This window comes from Zalophus californianus, chromosome 14 (assembly GCF_009762305.2).
Source record: "Zalophus californianus isolate mZalCal1 chromosome 14, mZalCal1.pri.v2, whole genome shotgun sequence".
Taxonomy (NCBI): domain Eukaryota; kingdom Metazoa; phylum Chordata; class Mammalia; order Carnivora; family Otariidae; genus Zalophus; species Zalophus californianus.
Window position 1 is genome coordinate 12,959,948 of NC_045608.1, and position 19,004 is coordinate 12,978,951.

Sequence of the window (19,004 nt, forward strand, 5' to 3'; positions counted from 1 at the left end):
ATCTGAAAAGACTCTTGCTAAAGTCTTTGCTACTCTTTAAAAAAAAAAAAATCTGACTGTGAAGAAGGTTGTTTAAGCATAAGGCTATTGACAATAAGGTAAAAATTGTGTTTTAATCTCCAGGGCACAGTAGCACACTAAGAGATGAATGTCTCATCTGAAAATATCTCAATCATATCTTATAAGGGTGCTTATTTTAAAAGAGTTCAAAGAATCTTTTACATAAAACTTTTTCATTTGGATTTTCTCAGAGCATTTACCCACACCAGTCCTTTGATAGATATTTTGTGGTAGCCTCTTCAAAGTAAGGACTTTTGGCAAACTAGATAATCTTACAAAGTCATTTTTTTTTCAGTTGCATTTAATGACTCGGCTACATTGTAAAAAGGTTACAATTAGGGATACATCAGTGAGTAACAGACTAGCACGTCAAATTGCGGAAGGTAAGAGGCCTCAGTGAAGCAGGCAGCAGGAAATCAAGGCGCAAAAGCCTAACTATATGGGTGGTCCAGTGGTGGGAAGGAACCAGAAGCAGGGCCAAATAGTGTAGAAACACATGGTGGCTAAAAGAATGAGGCAAGTAGAATTACTATCATAGACATTTCAAAGGATTTCAATGTGAAATGCAAGGATAAAATTCATCTATAAAATGAAGAAAAATAGTAATTGATAAAATTTCTAGGCTGAAAAGGGAAAATTGTGATAAAAATGACTGCAACAGGATACCTGACTTGTGAGAAAACACACACGTCAATATTAAGGGTATTTCTTAAAGGTACCTCCCCAAAATATAAGACCAGAGTAAATATGAGAGGTCATGTCTAGAGATAAATATCTGGAAGACAATGGAGTGAAATGCATAACTAAAGAAAGACCTGAAGGTATATGAATCTGGTGAGGAAACAGAGGAATGACTCCAGAGGACAAAAGAAAAAGTGCTATTTATTTACACTTCAGGTAAAAATAATTCAAGGGAGCAAATAAAAATGTCACAGAAATCAGCAAAAAGGTTATTTTTAACAGATGAAAACCTAGATTAAGGAAAATAGGATCAAAAATAAGATGAGGGCACAAGCAAAGTTAAATACACTAACATTTTACCCTAGATAGTTTCTAAAGGTGGCCCATAACTTGGCTGTGAGCTGTTTATAAGTCAATGTTAATAAGAAAAGGCTTTTTGTTACACAATTTACAATGGCCTAGAAACAGAAGTAAAACAGGTATTCAGCTGGTATACGACACCTATCCTGAGACTAGAGATTCTCACATGCTCAGAGAGGACCCTTAATGAACAACTTCTTCAAAAACATCCTCCTTAAAAAATCAATAGCGCACATTTCATTAGGCTGATACTTACAACATCTCTCAAAAAAAAAAAAGCTGACTAAAAAGGCAGAGGATATAAGAGAATCAATGTAAGGGGCAGGGGAATACGAGAAGATGGTGTCAAAACTGCTGCTTAAGTGTACACACACACACACACACACACACACACGAGAAGATGGTGTCAAAACTGCTGCTTAAGTGTACACACACACACACACACACACACACACACACACACACACACACACACACACACACACACACACACACAGTTTGCATATATTCTCAGGGGTCATTTGACTGCCTCTCTACCCCGAAGCCAAATTATTTATGTCACATTAAGAATCCCGATCTGAATTAGGGAAATGAATGGCCATTTTCTTAATATATTTTATCTCAACAGAACTTTTTCTAAGTGTTGAGTAGTATCAAATGTGAAAATACAGACTCTGGAAGCAAAGCTACTCTAAGTTGCTCATTAAGTGAATAATCACCATCGCATCCTCAATAGTCAACTGAGCTAGGAGTAAAGCCGACATACACTTAAGAAATCTAAGAACCCTGGGGCACCTGGCTGGCTCAGTTGGTTAAACGTCTGACTCTTGATTTCAGCTAAGGTCATGATATCAACAACTTCATGAGATCAAACCCCCGGATCTGGCTCCGTGCTGAGCATGGGGTCTGCTTGAGATTCTCTCTCCCCCTTTCCTTCTGCCCCTTCCCCTGCTGGGGCCCACTCTTCACTCTCTCGCATGTGTGTGAAATAAATAAATAAAATCTTAAAAAAAAAAAAAAAAAGGGAAAGAAATCTAAGAACCTAATGAAAGCCCATGACAAGACTCTTTACAACCACAAGGAGTGATAAGTCAAGGTAATATCCAGGAGAGCAAAAATTTTCTACAGAAATCAGTTTAGGGTTCTATTCAAATATCTAAATGAATGAACAACAATTTTAGCTTTTGGCAGGTGTTGTTACCAAATACCCACCTGAAGCATCAAAACACACCAGCACCGACAACAAATTATCTATGGAAGACCTATTTAATCCAAATTCTATTAGCTCTAGCCAACTTGTTTAATATTTATCCTACTTTAAAATTAAGAATAAATAAAGTCATATAAAGGGGAATAGATGGTCTTATCAAACTGATGCCTTAAGTTTTGAAGTGGCTACCATGAAGAAATTTGTGGGAGCAATTTGATAACAGGGCCAGTTGTCTAATAAAGCTCTTTTTGAGTCCTGACAATAAAACTGTTATCACCTGTATATAAGAAAAGACCTATCTGTTCCTTCTCTACTGGAGGAGGAAGACTGAAAACAAAACAAAATAAAACAATGAGGAAGAAGCGGTCTGAGAGTCCAGGAGATAGCCAACAAAAGGTGCCACCATTCTCCAACTCCAGCTCTGCCGTTTCTACCACCTACCTAGAACAGGAACAGCTGACTCTTTGGGTTGGGTCCACAAAATCCCAAGTAGCAGGATTATTAGCAGGCTCTTCTTCAGGAGTTGGAGTTGACATTTGACTCCTCCTAAAAAAGGTTAAAAATGTGACTTCTGTAAACATGAGATAATATTCATACTGGGATGGGGGCGGGGTGGGGGGCCGAGGGGTTAAAAGACCTGAATACATTTCACAGAGTAATGTTATCTAGCTAATAGATAGCTCAGAGCAATCCAAGGGGTTGGAGTGGGGGCGGGGAGAACCAACTTGTTCTATGCACTAGAAGAAGCAAGATTCAAAATATTTCTATTTAAGTTGAATGTACTTTTTAACATGGGTGACAGAGCAATTAAAACACTACCTGGCACTATTGGTTGTTGCTTTAAAAAATAACTTAAATTTTTAAAATTATCTTTTCGCAGCATCTGTGAATTATACGCCCTGAGACTGTTTACAACTCTTAAACTCTTAAAACTCCTATATTCATTAGCATTTAAGCAGCACTCTACGCTTGTAATGTGAATTAAAGACAAGGAAAAAATTACCTCATACTTGTCACTAGTAATTGGTAGCACAAAGCAGATGTCTATTATTACACAGTGACAATAAGAACACGGGGCAGTATTTCTGTATTGCTGATTCTGCTACAGCTGATGCTACAAAGTGCTCCAGGGACTGCTCTAGAGGGACTTCTCTGGCTCTCCACCCTCCTCCGCCCTTCTGGGTGTCTCACTGCCCTGTTCTGTGCTGCTGATTTCAAAGGGGCTGTTAGAGCTGGTGGAGGTGACAGGTTAGTGGTGATAAAAATCAAAGACAATAAATGAGAGGAAAAGAAAAAGAAAATGTTAACTTGGAAATTATCCAGGCTTGTAGACAGAGGTGAAAACATCTGTACCAATTATTCTAGAGCAAAGGATCATTTTTAAGGTATCTTTTTAATTCTAGAACATGACATATAATCTCCCACTGCAATTATTTTAGATTTTATGTACTATATCTTCTTCAGGAGCCTACTCTAGAACCAATTCACTGAGAAACAAATACATAGTATGAATTTCCTAAAAGCTAGATCCACATGACAGGTTTTATATCTGCAAGTAAAACTCTTAAGTAGTAGTGACTGAAGAAACATTTATCTGATTTGTAAAAGGAGTGGACTTTTTAGCAGTTTTTGGCAAGAGTGTCCAAATTTATTCTGTTCTAGAGAATGAAAACTCCTTTGTTTACTGCCTCACTCCAAAAAGGGGACATCTCAATTATATCAAGATATGTGAAAATATGCTATGTTTACGTAAATCTTGGTAAGTGGGAGAGTATTTATTGACTACTATTTGTTATCATTCATGTAATTAAAATAATCACTACCAGCAGTCTCATCTTAGAATCACTTCTTCCTCTTTTCCAAAAACATGTTAAGGAAGGCAGGGAGGAGAGCAACAGGAGAGGTAGGGGAGAACGGAAGGAAGCAAAGTCAGGTAGGGGAAGAAAAGAACATGGCTTCCCCAAATCAACCAACAGAAGCACAGCAGGTGGTAAACATCCCTCTGTCATCAGTTCAGTTCAGAACTGTATTGTCATTTAAAACAGACGGCCAATGTCACAGAAAATGTGACAAAGGTCATTTCCCGTTGTAAACAGAAAACATTCAGAAATTGATATACGAAGGAAAACCAAACCCACTGACTACTATACTAAGCTATCTGTCCTGAAAAATGTCAATCTCAAGATGTGCCAATCTTGAGATAATCAGGAATGTCAAAATTTCCTAGATAATCAAGTCAAGTAAACATCTTTAACATCCTTGCGTTGAATTTGACACTATTATGTTTAAAAAAAAGATGATCTACTAATCCAATGACCCCTCAGGTTTGGTCACATAATGGTACAATGTGACTGACACTCTTCACATAGTAACCAAAGAGATGGTGTTACTAAACCATGATCCAGACGTAATGCAAAAGCCATACTTGGACTGGGTTCTGTTGAGGATGCATTCCTTCCAGACTCGATGGACCATATGATTGTGGAGTTTTGGAGGAATCTTCCCCGATCTCTTTGGACTGTGCATAGTTATCATCCCCCCGTCTTGGGAGCCTAGGTGACTGACCGCACTCTGTGTACCTCCACTCTCCCCTGGAAAAGACAATTCGGAAATGTAAAAATTATGAAAAGGTCTCCTAGTACACACAGACTGCAAGCTTATTTAACAGAAATGTTTTGGGTTTTGAAACATATTCTTCCTGTAGCTTTGCCCCTACCCTCTGGCAAAAACACTATCTGTAGCTCTGAGCATAATGTGTGTGTACTGGCACTTTGTACGGTTCTTTGTGTTCTCCCTAAAATAGTTCATCACATCAACACTCACACACTCACACAACCCAAGAGCATACCCATACAGAGGTATTCGACTCTACAGATATTGGAGACAACTTACTTGTAAAGGCCCATATATCACAGTATTAAAGATGTAAACATGAATAGACTGTTTTAAATTTTTAAATCCACAATGCAATAAATAAGTTTCAAGGCAGAACAAAACAGCAGAGGGAGCTTTCTGCTCATTTAGCTTAAAAGCTGTGTAACAACTGCACATAGCTCCCTGGGTCGGAGAAAGAACTTAATGGCACAAAGCTTTTAACAAGGTCAAATTTCAAATTTGTGTGTGGAACTGTTTGTCCTTATGCCTGACACTATTTATAAAACCTTAGTGCTAAAACATTGAAAGAGGTTATCTCGACATTCTGTATCAGAGGATTATTCACTAGTTTCTAATAACTCCACTTAGCTTTTCCAACTATGGTTGGTATGTAATCCCATTTCTTTCTATTAGGTCCACTATGATTACTGGTAATACTGGTTTTTGGTTATATTATGAATATTTTACTATTTCTATCTCATACAAGACAATACTGAAGTCAATTTCCAGTATTAAATTCTGATTCAGTTAGTTTCATCTATTTGACTTCATAAATATATTGTGGGTTTTATTCTCAATAGAACTATGATACAAAACATCTTGACCAAAATAATCAATTTTAAGCACTCTGGAAATCTCCACCCTCATCGGAAAAATAAACAAACAACCTTATATCACAAATAGTCCTGATACGCTGGAACACAACCACTATATGAGCTGAAGCCTTAGGCTTAGCTCTATTTAAGAAAAAATAAAAATAAAAAAAACAAAAAAACAAAAACCAGTATCAAAATGCTTACATTCTAAGGAACTGAGGATTGCTTGTTCCCTATAAAAGTATTATTATATTACAAATTAGATAAATTAAAGGAGACAAAAAATTTGGTCTTTCATTGCTTTCATCTTAAAAGTTCCCTGACTTGGTTTGTGGTACAAAATAATTCATTTCAATTTTACAATGGATTTTCAAATGGATTTTCATCCTTATTATAGGATAAGTAGTGAAACAAACAGAAGTAGAACATATAGCCCTTTGCTCCCAAACACCTTACAATTTAGCTAAAGAGATCATATGTCCATGGTATCATACGGGATTAATTTATGACCAAAAAATGAGAGGGGTGGGGAAAGTAAGGCATGGTCTTTTCGGATTAAAGTTGGGTTAATGTTTTTCAGTAGCTTTTAATGATTTAACTAAAATGTGGATGATACCTCATAGGGAATTACACCAGACCTATACTCTATGCTGTCAAACACATATTGAATACTGTTTCTCAAAATTATCCCCAAAGACCGCAAGCGGAGGTACCTATCCACATGAGGCATGAATGATTTCACCAAAACCAGTTGGCCCTCCTAGGTCCTCTGCTAATCTAGGAGATTCTTGGCCATTTTAGGAGAAAAGGGAACCCATTTTGTCCCGTATCTAGGAAAACATAGCAATGCTCAATGTTAGTCAACTGCAGAATGACAAGGCTGACCAGGATTGTCTATGATAGAGCATTAAGAGTCCTAAGCTATAATTCATTGTATCATGATGTGAAAATTAAGACAAATACATTTTACAACAAAGATTCCAGTTGCTTTTATTTAGTTAGTTGGTTTTAGAGACTGAGGAGGCATCAGGAGATATATTTACCCAGGGCTTATAGCACAATGACATACATAGAGTCAGAGAGGAAGTAATTTCAATACCCAGAGTTAGGACGTCCACACTGAAAACCACAGTAAACAAAACCTGGTGTTTCTGAATTGTGAAATTTAGAGTTCCTAACTGATCAGACGCCAGGACATCATGCATACAGCAGGCTTTCAATTTTAAGTTGAATACAAATATCCCTAAGTACCAGGCAAAACAAACAGATAAACAAAAACTGATGACAACTGATGTACTGCAATTATTTAAAATCCAAACTTCAATACGAAATGTCATCAAAATTTGTCAAAATACTGATAATTCTAGTCTGTATCAATAAATCTTCTCTATGATTATTAGAAAGCCTGTAAAAGTATTTCTTTTTCCTTTTTTGTTTGTTTTCTTTTTTAATAAAAATTGAGCAAATCCTTTCACAGGGCATCTTCCAAATTCTCTGCTGCACCATATTAGGGTTGGATGTCCCTTTTTTTTTTACTGTCTTAGCAACTACATGGCTCCTAAAGACAGGGGCTGCCAGTTGCCCATTTCTATGCCTTCCACAGCGTATCTGAGTAACTCCTCCTAGATAACATAATCGTGTTTTGAGTACTGCTTCAAATTGCTTATGGCACCATTTATATACTGCTTTGCTGTCTACAGAGCACTGTCAAGTACTTTACCTAGTATGCATAACAGCTCTGTCAAGTACATAGTATTTAACAGAGAAGGAAACAGAGGCTCAGGCCAAGTTTGAGAATTTCATAAGGCCAACTCACCTAACAAGAGCTATATAGCCAGATTTTTAAATTAGGTGCACTCAATCACAACGTCTATACTTGCCCCCAATATATTGCTTAACCATGAACATTTATTGAATACCCTCCACATGCCAAGCACCATGCTAGAAACTCTGAAATACTGTCTTATCTAATCTCATGAAAATAGCCACGTAGTGTGTACCATGGATAGTCTGTTTTCAGTTCAGCAGCCAAGACCTTATCTACTCCGATGCTTTTGCTAACATGGCCCACATTAAAAAGCCTATAAATAATCTCACTTCAGCTCAAGTCCGATGAATATCCTTTCCTTAGTGACTAGATGTCCAATTAAAACAAAGTCAACTACAACAACCAAAAAGTTAATACAGAATATATACTACTCTAAAGATGGCAGAATGTTCCCAATTTAAAGAATTTCTCAATTTTTTCATGAAGGAAAATTTTTAAAGTTTCATATATAACTAATACTTATCAGTAATGTAGACAGATTACTGACAGAACAAAGCATTTTACTGAGAGCTTCTGAATGCTAGAGTACCTTTATAATGTAACAAGAAAAGAATTATCCCAGACTTGTCCCTGGCTGGCAATAGTCAACTGGGCAAATGCTTCAGCCATTTTCTGATCTAATGTTTTCCATTTGTTTAAGGGAAAAAAAAAGAGCAGCCTACACCTTGTCCCCTGATTGTGTGTGTCTGTGTGTGTGCATGTGTGTACATGTGTGTAAAGGGACAGATGTATGTACAGAACTTAAGAGAAACAACTACACTGCCTAACTGGGATAAACAGAGTAACAGGGCACAATTAAAATTCTGAAGCACATCAATTCTGTTTGTTGAAAATTTTCCTTCTCTATTTTGTAAAATTCCATGTCACTCTACCTCCACCTCTTGCATAAGGCATTTCTCAATGTGAGTTTACTCATCTGTTCCATGGCAAGGGAGTTACATGGTTTCCTGTGATCTCCTCTACCTGGAGGAGTACATTTCTGGATTGTACTCACCTATGACAGCCTGTTCTGGAGAGGTGGGAGGCGTAAGAGGCATCCCACAGTTACTTGGGTCCTTCACACTACCAAGTCCCTGCTGCCCCACTGTAATATGGCCTCCAGCACCGGCAACACTCTGAGGAACTGGGATGTCATTCTGAGAGATCAAAACAAATGCCGAAGGATAAACCATCCGAACACCACCTGTAAGGAAAAAGAGCAAGGAGTGAACCAGGCCTGAGAAAAAGTTCACACCAGGCTGCCAACTTTATTATTCTAGTGGTCAAAGCTCAATGATGAAAATGAGGTGCTCATTAGGTACTGCCAAAAGTGATGTGCTCCATTCCTTCCTAAGTTAATAGCTGTTTAAACATGTGCTCCAACATTATGATAATAGCATTTGGAATACAGGGACCACTGGCGCTTCAGGCAAGATAACTACTCAGCATATACCACTGTACCAAGAGAATTAAAAAAAAGATGGGAAAATTATGGAGATTATTTTTGATGAATCTCAATGATTATCTTTTTAAATTAAGAAAGATGAAGAAGATAGAATAAAGTTCTTCAGGCAAAATATTTTCTCTTACCAACAATTACTTCGACTGCCACAGGGAAATCATCATTATATCCCAACTCCTCCTCCTCTTTCAATTCTTCTTTCTTTTTCAGCACCATTGGGTAGAAATACTGCCATTCCTCGATCAACTTACGGGTGGCTGGGTCTGACATCTTGTATGCTTGGCCTGTTAGCGTGCCATTTAAGCCATAAGGACTTACCAGTACTAAGGCAGGGAGGAGAAACATGTGTTACAGATCAGAGTAGTAACTCCTACTTAAGTGTAATGCTACATACATGGTCATTTAGGCTAAAGCCCAGCCTCACTTACTAGATACCGCCCTTTATTTCTTGACTCCTTTTAAAGTCTTATTTTTTAAAGTTCTTCATTTTAGTGCCTCTTACCTATATGCCTCTCAACATATGTCAATTTTTTAGGGAAATCAAATGGGGGAGGTAAAAAAAAAAATTATCAGACAAGCTGTAGTAACACACAATATATAAACTATTTACAAAAGCATCTATACACCTGTTTGATAAAAGTTTATACAATGCAAACACTGAGTCTTTTATAACAAAAGAAAACCATTTAATACATATACCCCAAAACCTGCCTAGGACTTGAACACTTGAACAGGATTTCTGAAACTTCCTAAATATCTGTTGTCATTTAAAAATAACATATAAATAAAACTTGTAATAGCAAAGGTCTTGATGTACCAAGTCTGAAACATAACGCTTAGTTATAATTTCAGTTACAACTGTTTTAAAGGTTAATGAAACAACTCTAAATAAAACTTTATTATACTCAAAGTAAAGGACTCAAAGTCCCCTATCTTCCTCTTTCAGTGTTTGACCTGATGTTATTTTCACTGAGCTAGCCACAAAAATGTAGTTAACATGATGCTGCATATAACCCAGCCACTCTGTAGCCTTGGGGTAAGGTTAACCTTCCAAACAATACTTTTCTGGAAATAAACTTTTTCTTAAGCCTAATTTCTAAATAAATTTCAGCATAAACATTAAATGAGATGTTCTTTCTTCGGATGGCTTTATTTTTAACAGCTGGATGATATATTAGATCATTCAAGACAGTGATAGCTATAGACATCACGTATTTCTTGGTACCTTTCTGCTGTTCCTTACTGATCCAAAGAGAATAAAAACAGTGATTCCAACCAACATATTTAATCAAGGGCAATTTTTCTGTATTAATACTTCTAGGAAATTCCCACATCAATATGGTTAATTATGTTCCCTATAATTATTTATAGGCCAACACCTGCCCTAAGAATGTCCCTCTGCCACACCAATCATAGGAAATAAGCAGGATAACATCCCATAAGAGTCTTCTATAATTCGAGGCATTAGCAACAAACCAGTAAGACCTAAAATAAGTGGTTTATGGAGACCTGATATTGCTAGTATTATCTTTCCCAACTTAGGTTAGTTACCTCCCCTCGTGACTAGGAATTCCTTCTGCTCTTATCATAAATAAATGCTTTTATTTTCAGTGATAAAGTCTAGAATGAAGTTAGATGGTCCTCAGAACCTTCATAGTTAACATAACACAGTATTAAATAATTCTGGTAATCCATAATATGCAAATACTGTACAACTCTTTAAGTGTAGAGTTTGGGAACTGGGTTTTGAATTTTATAGTTCACAAAGCAAATACCAAAAATTACAGAATGATAAAGTACATAGTTTAAAATGTATTACAAAGAGAGGGGGTTAAAAAAAAAAGGTAACAATTAGGAGAGAGTTAAATGAGGATTCAACGTTCTTTTTTACCTTAAAAAAAAAAAAGGCTCAATATCTTTTAGGGCAAGGAACAGATGTTTTCATCAAATTAAAAATCATTTGTAGGAAACCAAAAAGCAATCATAAGTAATACGCAGGCTAAACACTCATGACAGGCTGTTATGTCAATAAAAATATTTTAGTCAAATCTGTTAAAATATCAGTGTTTTTTTTAAATTACACTGTGATGTACTAGGACCATTTCAACCAGGCATCTCTAGTAATAAATTAGATTGAACCATAAGAGATTTTTCCAGATGGTTCAATCTAATATTTTTACATTTAAACATTATAACATTTAAAAAGTTAATCATAGAAACTCTGAATTCCAAAAACAAAACTGAAGATTTAGAATTCATGATTAGAAAAAGGGGACATGGAGTTATTTTGGTAAAATCTAGGTGATTAGCTGAGAATTAATGAAAATATACACATTAAGTGAAACTACAACCAAATACCTACAATGTAGTCTCTAATTAAAAGAAATAATAAAGATATTAACATCACCAAAGAAACTACACAACTCTAGAAATAGGATTCTGGTTGAAATTTCAAAAACAGTAATTTTCTGTTAGTCATTATCTGCTTGAAACCATGGAACAAACAAAACAATGAAAACTTTTAATTTTTAAGAGATGTCAATTACTCATAGGACTGTATTTTTCAAATACTTAACTAATCTTCTTTTGTTCTGAAGGCAATTCTCTACATTTTATTCCTTAGTACAACTTCACCTAAGACCATGTTGTAAATGTAATAAGCTTGAAGCTTTTAGCAAAATACTAGCAAGCTTTCATTATGAAATGGTAGTCTTTCCTTTCTTCTTCAGATACTGACCATTATGCTTAGCTTTAAAATGTCCATTTAAGATAAGATCTCATTCTGCAAACCTTACTGGGCAAGGTGGCTATCCACTTGGCGGGGGAGAGGTAGACGGCAGGACACTGCCATTTACTTACCTTGAAATGGTGCAGGTGAAGACTGAGCCATGTGTATATGCTCCTCATTGATCAAATAAATTGGCTGGTGTTGGGCAATCTCCACACTTGTGCATACATTACTTTCCCCATGAAGAAAGAATGTGAATGCACAGGACAAATGCTCACTAAAAAAGAAACAATGAGAAATTCAACTCTACATTTTGGTAGGAAATGAGTGCTAGGCACAGGAATTATATATGGGATACAGCTTTACTTTATCAATCACCCAGCAAAGCTTGCCTCTGATGATATTAATAGCATAAACTCCCAACTGATTTGATCAAATAATATAACAATAACTTGCTGACAAACTAAATTAAAGATACTAGATAGTTATGCCGCACTGTGAAATTTAGAAAGCTATTGTGCAGATTGCCTCCAGTTTCATTTGCATAAAGTCTCCTATGCTGACTATAAACACTCCTAGGACAGAAAAAGAATCATAACATTTTTCTACCTTCTCATGCACTAGTATCTGAAATGATTTTTAATGGATTTTGGGACAAAGATTAAATTATGTTTGGTATGACGTAACAGTAACATCAAATTTACAAGCTTACAACACTAAACATGGTTAAAATTGTTCATCTAAAAATAGCAATTAAGGACACAGTTGTATATAAGTTCCCAATATACAACTGCTAAGGTAATACAAGTCTCTAAAGGGGCTGGTAATATTAAATTTTTACAATTTACTTCTGATCACAAAATTTTATTAAAGCATTCCACTTCTCCATTTTCCACACAGTTAACTAAAATTGGTAAAAATGATGTGTCTTGGAGAAAAATAATTTCAAAATTACTACAGAAGCACATTCTTTCAAAGTTGTTAACTTTGGCCCTACGCCAGTGATAATATCTCCATTTCTCAAGACAGCTCATAAGAATACTTGCCTGATGAACCAAAATCACTGTAGGCCAGGCAACTACCATTTAAAAAAATCAACTCTAAGACATGCTTCTTGGGCGCCTGGGTGGCTCAGTTGGTTAAGCGACTGCCTTCGGCTCAGGTCATGATCCTGGAGTCCTGGGATCGAGTCCCCCATCGGGCTCCCTGCTCAGCGGGGAGTCTGCTTCTCCCTCTGACCCTCTTCCCTCTCGTGCTCTCTAACTCTCATTCTCTCTCTCAAATAAATAAATAAAATCTTTAAAAAAAAAAAAAAGACATGCTTCTTCTCAAAATTTCTCTAAAATATTATAAATTGCATTTCGAGTACTACTAAAAACATTAAATTCTGCTTAGATATAAAATTATAATGCTTTAAGGAAAAAGTGAACTAAAAATGATGAAACTTTCACTCTATCATACAGGGAAGCATCTATATTCTTCCTTGACAAATATGTTGAGATAATCTGAGAAAATGGTGTGTTTTACTAGAATATGAGGTTTCAATGATAGAAACACCTATCTTGATATTTAGCACAACAGAGTAAACAAGATAGTAACTTAAATTTTTTAAGAATTTTGAAAAATTCAAACATCCCCTTGACACCATACTTCTAAGTTTTAAGTTCACAAGGTGGAAATGACACCTACAATTTAAATGTATACAGGTATAAGACAATATCAACTATAAAAATGCATGGTCCTTTATTTATTAGAAACGTATCAACCTCAACACACAACATTATGTCTGGCACATAAGAGAACCAAAATATAGATTTACTGATTACATACTGGTTAATTTTCCATCTATGAACTTCAGTGGAGGAGTGTGAGCTGACTTATCCCTATCATGCTTATTGTCCTATATAGTCAATAGCATATTTATAAGAAAACTGGTTAGAGTTACAGGTATTGAGTGTAACACAGAGTATCTATTCCACTGATTCCCAACTGTGCAAGAGAAGAAATGCAACCAACATTTATCTATCAATTAGTAAATGCAAGGAAGGTGCAAGGGGCCTAAAGTGATAAATAAAACATCATCCTTGCCCTCAAGGAGCATATGTATAAGCTAACAAAAGACTGATATGAATGCGTATCAATAAAATAAAGCCAGACACTAATACAGAAATAGAAATAAAAACAAAGTACCATAGGAAGGCTAAGATGTACTGATTTTTTCAAATTGCAAGATCCAAGTGCTTCAGGAAAACAGGAACAAATGAAAATAGGATTTCAGCAGCAGAGAGAAAGGAAAAAGTAAGAGAGAGGGCATGAGGCTAGGGCAGATGTTGTTAAGAACAGCATATAGTCTGGAAATTCCAAAAGGGGGAAAGATGTGACATGATGGGAAAAGTTTCCAAAAGAAGTCAGGGGTCACACCCTGAGACAAGTGCTAAGTTACTTCACCTTTCTGATCATAATTTCCTCATATGTAAAATAAACGATGAGTACAAATTGCTGGGCCCTCATTTCTGATTCAGGAGGTCCAGCATGGGCCCCAAGAACCTGCATTTGTTACTGCTGCTGTTACTCCCAGCCCAAGGACCATACTTTGGGAACCACTAAACTTGATGGTATTTATATTCCTTTCCAGCTATACAATTCTGTTTTTTTCTAAGATTATGTGACAATGACTTTGGAAAGTAGAACTCCCCTTTGACCTAGCAACACCACTGCTAAGACTTTATCCCATAGATAAAACTATTATACAGTCATTGACTACAGCATTGTTTGTAATAGTTAAATACCGAAAACAGCAAAAATGTCCATCAGTAAAGAACTCGTTAACTAAACTACGTTTTATGATTCATCCCTCTAAAGTAATACGGTGCAACCACTTAAAAGAAAATGATCACACTGACATGCAGAAACCTCCAACATAAAGTCATAAATTTGAGGAAAAAAAACAAGGTACAAAACCAGTGTGAATACTATACTCCCACTTGTATAAAATGGGAAGGGGGAGAAATATATGCACACACAATTTGCTTACACTGGCATAAAATTTCTCTGCAAGGATACACTTTAAAAACCTAATAATCCTATTTACCTTTGGGGAATGACACGGCATGACTGGGGGAGAAAGAGAATTCACAATTCATATCCTTTTTGCTTTTGAATGTGTGGCCATATGTCACACAGAGAGTAATGGAGGCAAGGTCTGAAGGAAGCCCCTGACTCCAATCCTTGTGCAGTGTGCTTGTTGGCCCAACTACAGGCGTGCACTAGAAGAATCCATGGTGTTTCATCTTGTCATACTTGGCTCTTAGTTGAAGCCTGCTGAGATCATCTTTGATTCTGATTCTGTTATCCAACGTACTGGCTATTTGATCAGCAAGCCATCAATATCTTTATATATGTCATCGTTAGAAATGGTGAAAAAGACTGCACTGAGAATAGAATCCTGTGTCATCTTATCAGATAGCTCCCAAATTACAAATTCACTAGGGTGCTGCCATCCATTCACTATTTCCTGTCTACAAAGGAAAATCTGAAAGATTATGTCAAATCCCTTGATAAAATGCAGATACATAACAAGTGGCTATATTTCTCTGATCTAGACACCTGCCTAAAAGTAAAATTCAGGTAGTCTGATACAAAACCCTCCTCATTTTACAGATAAGGAAATAGGACTAAAAAGTCTGGCTTGCCAATGAGGCACAAATGGAATGTGACTTGAAATTTAATGTTCTTTGTTCTAACTAGGTTATCTGTAAATGGGGATATTAATTTATATCCCTACCAACCTTTATATAGGTAAAAGGAGATCAGATAATGTGAATGAACACTGAAAACAAGGGACTCTACAAAACAATTACAGATACATTATGTTAGTGTTATTATTAAGAGGAGATAAAACTTATTACAAGCTCCAAACCCGTACTTGCTTCTTCGCACCTAAACCATTACTCACTCAATTTCATCTTTTTCATACACTCTCATCACGTGAAAATTGAAAAGGGCTTTAGAGATGATCAAGCTCAACGCCTTTCTAATTCAGGGAGAAGACTGTGCCCAAAGTCACACTAGTTTAGAGCACAGGTGGATGAGTTCATTCCCTACTTCTTAACATGGTGTTCATAGTACATTCATGACATTCTACCTTCAATCAATGCTACACTCACCCCCCTAGAATATATTCACTCATCAGTGTGATCACACACTATGCAACTTACAACCATCCCTGCATCATTTATACTAACCCCCTAATGCTGTGGACCACAAGGTACTAACAAATGAACACAGAGAACCAGCACTTCAGTCAAACTAAACTTGGAGCCTCACCCTGTTCTCTTAGGGCACCACCTCTTGACAAGTATTCCACCACCTTCTCAACTCCATTTATTCTCCACTCTTTATTCAGTAAAATCACGTCTGATTCAGGCAATTCTTTAACTTCTTTTATACCGTTAAGTACATCTGCAGTCACACTTCTCTCACCCTCCCCCACAGTCCTGGAGGACTATATATTTCCTTTTCTAGGTAAAGGTACCCCCATACTCAAATTCTTTCCCATTCACGAACAGTCTATTTCTTCCTGTTTACTTGCTCAGGCTCCTCAGCCATCAGAGACCTTTTCTTGACCATGTGACTCTTCTAGGGGTACCGCCTTATTTTACTCCGCCTGTTCACTAATATCAAATAATCAACATGTAAGGAAAATGGTCAGTATAATAACAGTATTTATAGTCATACCAATAAATATGAAAAATAACTTTTGTGCTATAAAAGAAATCAGGTACTAGGAAAATAAGGGGTATGCTATTTTAGAAAGGGATGGGTCAGAGAAGAGCTTCTCTTAAGAAAAGTGGGAGCACTTAAACTGAGGCTTGCTTTGTTAAAACAGAGGGCCACGGTAAAGACCGTTCCAAGGGGGCGCCTGGGTGGCTCAGTTGGTTAAGCGACTGCCTTCGGCTCAGGTCATGATCCTGGAGTCCCGGGATCCAGTCCCGCATCGGGCTCCCTGCTCGGCGGGGAGTCTGCTTCTCCCTCTGACCCTCCTCCCTCTCTTGCTCTCTATCTCTCAAATAAATACATAAAAATCTTTAAAAAAAAACCTTTAAAAAAAAAAAAGACCGTTCCAAGAAGAGACAATCACCTGTGCAAAGGAACGGAGTTAGCATTTGGCATTTTAAAAGAAACTTTATAAAGAGGCACTGTGGCTGCATCATTGGGAAAATGAAAAAGACTAGAATTTGGAAAGACTGGTTTATTCGTTCATTCTCTAAACAAAAAGATACCTCAAAGTAGCTGAAACAAGTAAATCCACCTATATATGTTTACAAAAGGCATACAAAATAAAACCACCCCAAAAGAATGAAAATGATATGCCAGGTGAATCCAAATTAAAATAAAGCTAGTATAGAAATAACAATAAACAAAACAATAAAATATTTTTAAAACTTGGGTTCATCATTATATTATAATAAACAGAGGTAGTAATTTAAACAATCTTGAATGTGTATGTACACAGCCATATGCTATGCCACAGAACTTAAAAATATGAAAAGAAAAAAAACTGGTAGAAGAAACTGACAAATTTGCAATTAATAGATTTCAACATACTCTCCTCAGTATTTAATAAAATAAGCAACTTATTAAGAAAACAAAACCAACAAAAAAAACCAGCAATAACAAAAATATGTAAAATTGAGTATATATGCTGGCTTTCCAGAAATAAAATCTATTCTTTTTCCAAGAACACATTTAAGAAGTACAAAAATGGACTAGGTACTAGGACACAAATAAGTCCTAAATTTCAAAGATCTGATACCACACAGACTATATGGCTTCTCTAATCACAGTGCAATTTATTTAGAAATCAACAGTTTAAAAGAAGAAAAAGGTTAAAATAAAATCCCTTTGTCTGGAAACTTAAACATGCACTCTCTAAATAAATCACAGGTTACAAAGGAAATCACAATGGAAATCACGAAATATTTAAAACTGAATGACAATGAAAATAATACATGTCAAAATCTGCAAGAAACAGTGCTTACAGAGTAATTTATATCCTTATATGCCTATAAGAAAATCTTAAAATGAGATAAGCATTCAAATCAAGAAGTTGGGGAGCGGGGCAGGCGGGGCCAAAAAACTCGATGAAAACAGAAAAATGAAAAAAATGACAAAAACACATTAATAAAATAGGGGAACAAAAGAAGAGCAATAGAAAGGATTAACAAAATCCACACTTGTTCTTTGAGCAAACTAAAGTGAGGACAAACCACTAGGGTGACTGATTTGGGGAAGGCAAGTAGGGAACATGCCTGTGCAAGGGAGGGAGTGGCACAAATGAACAATTCTGGGAACCCAAAAGAGGAAGTAACCACAGATAAAGTAGGAATGTTTTAATGATGAAAATACTTTTATGTAACTTTAGGCCAAATAAATCTCAAACACATGAAATGAATAATTTTCTATGAAAATAGAAGATTTAGAAAATATTTTGAAAAGAATAATTAAGAAATACGCCCACCCAATTCAACATCAGCTTAGAAGGTTTTATAAAACTTTCAAGGAACAATCAGTCTCTCTATTCAAACTGTTTCAACAAATGATAAATAGGAGAAATCCTCCCAAATCTTTCCTTTAGACCTGTACAGCTTTGACAGTAAAACCGGATATAATTAGTTACAAAAAGAGAAAGTCACATCTAACAATTTCACTCACAAAGACACAAAACTACTAAATTAAATAATAATAAATTAAGAAGTGATCCTGAGATCTACAATACAACCAAGTGGGGTTTATGTTGAAATAAAATAATGGATTAATATCAGCAAGTCTATTAATGTAATACAGTACATTAACAGATGAAGGAGAAAAATCCAAGAATCTATCTCACCACACAGAGGGAAAAAAAAGCATATATTAAAACAAAAAAAAATCCAAGAATTGTTATTTAAAAAATAAACTCTTAACAAACTGGGAGCTGAAAGGAACTATCTAACTTAAACAGATAAGGCAATTACCTTGCTTAATGTTAAAACTTTAGAAGGATACTCTATTAAAAACCCAAGACAAGGATATCTCCTCTTAATACACAACAGTGTCCTAGATGCCCAAGTCGGCGTAATGAGATAAAGAGGTAAAAAATCGAAAAGGAAGAGGTAACACTATTTTTATTTGCAGATGACATAATTCTCTCAGATTTTTTCAATGTAAACAGATAGACTAATAGA

General features: G+C 36.0%; 1 protein-coding gene across 3 annotated transcripts in view; it reads right to left on the minus strand.

The window, feature by feature from the left end:
- The window catches only part of MED13L (mediator complex subunit 13L), a 301,840-nt gene that overhangs the window by 53,933 nt on the left and 228,903 nt on the right, over window positions 1-19,004 (minus strand). For all 3 annotated transcript variants that reach the window (XR_003516937.2, XM_027576373.2, XM_027576372.2), the window contains exons 5-9: window positions 11,910-12,055; window positions 9,179-9,373; window positions 8,604-8,792; window positions 4,737-4,902; window positions 2,753-2,857 (exon numbers count right to left, since the gene is read on the minus strand). Coding sequence is in view for 2 of the 3 variants with exons in the window: in XM_027576373.2 (XP_027432174.1) it covers window positions 2,753-2,857; window positions 4,737-4,902; window positions 8,604-8,792; window positions 9,179-9,373; window positions 11,910-12,055 (801 nt within the window). In the remaining variant the exon portion in view is untranslated. The remainder of the gene's footprint in view (window positions 1-2,752; window positions 2,858-4,736; window positions 4,903-8,603; window positions 8,793-9,178; window positions 9,374-11,909; window positions 12,056-19,004) is intronic.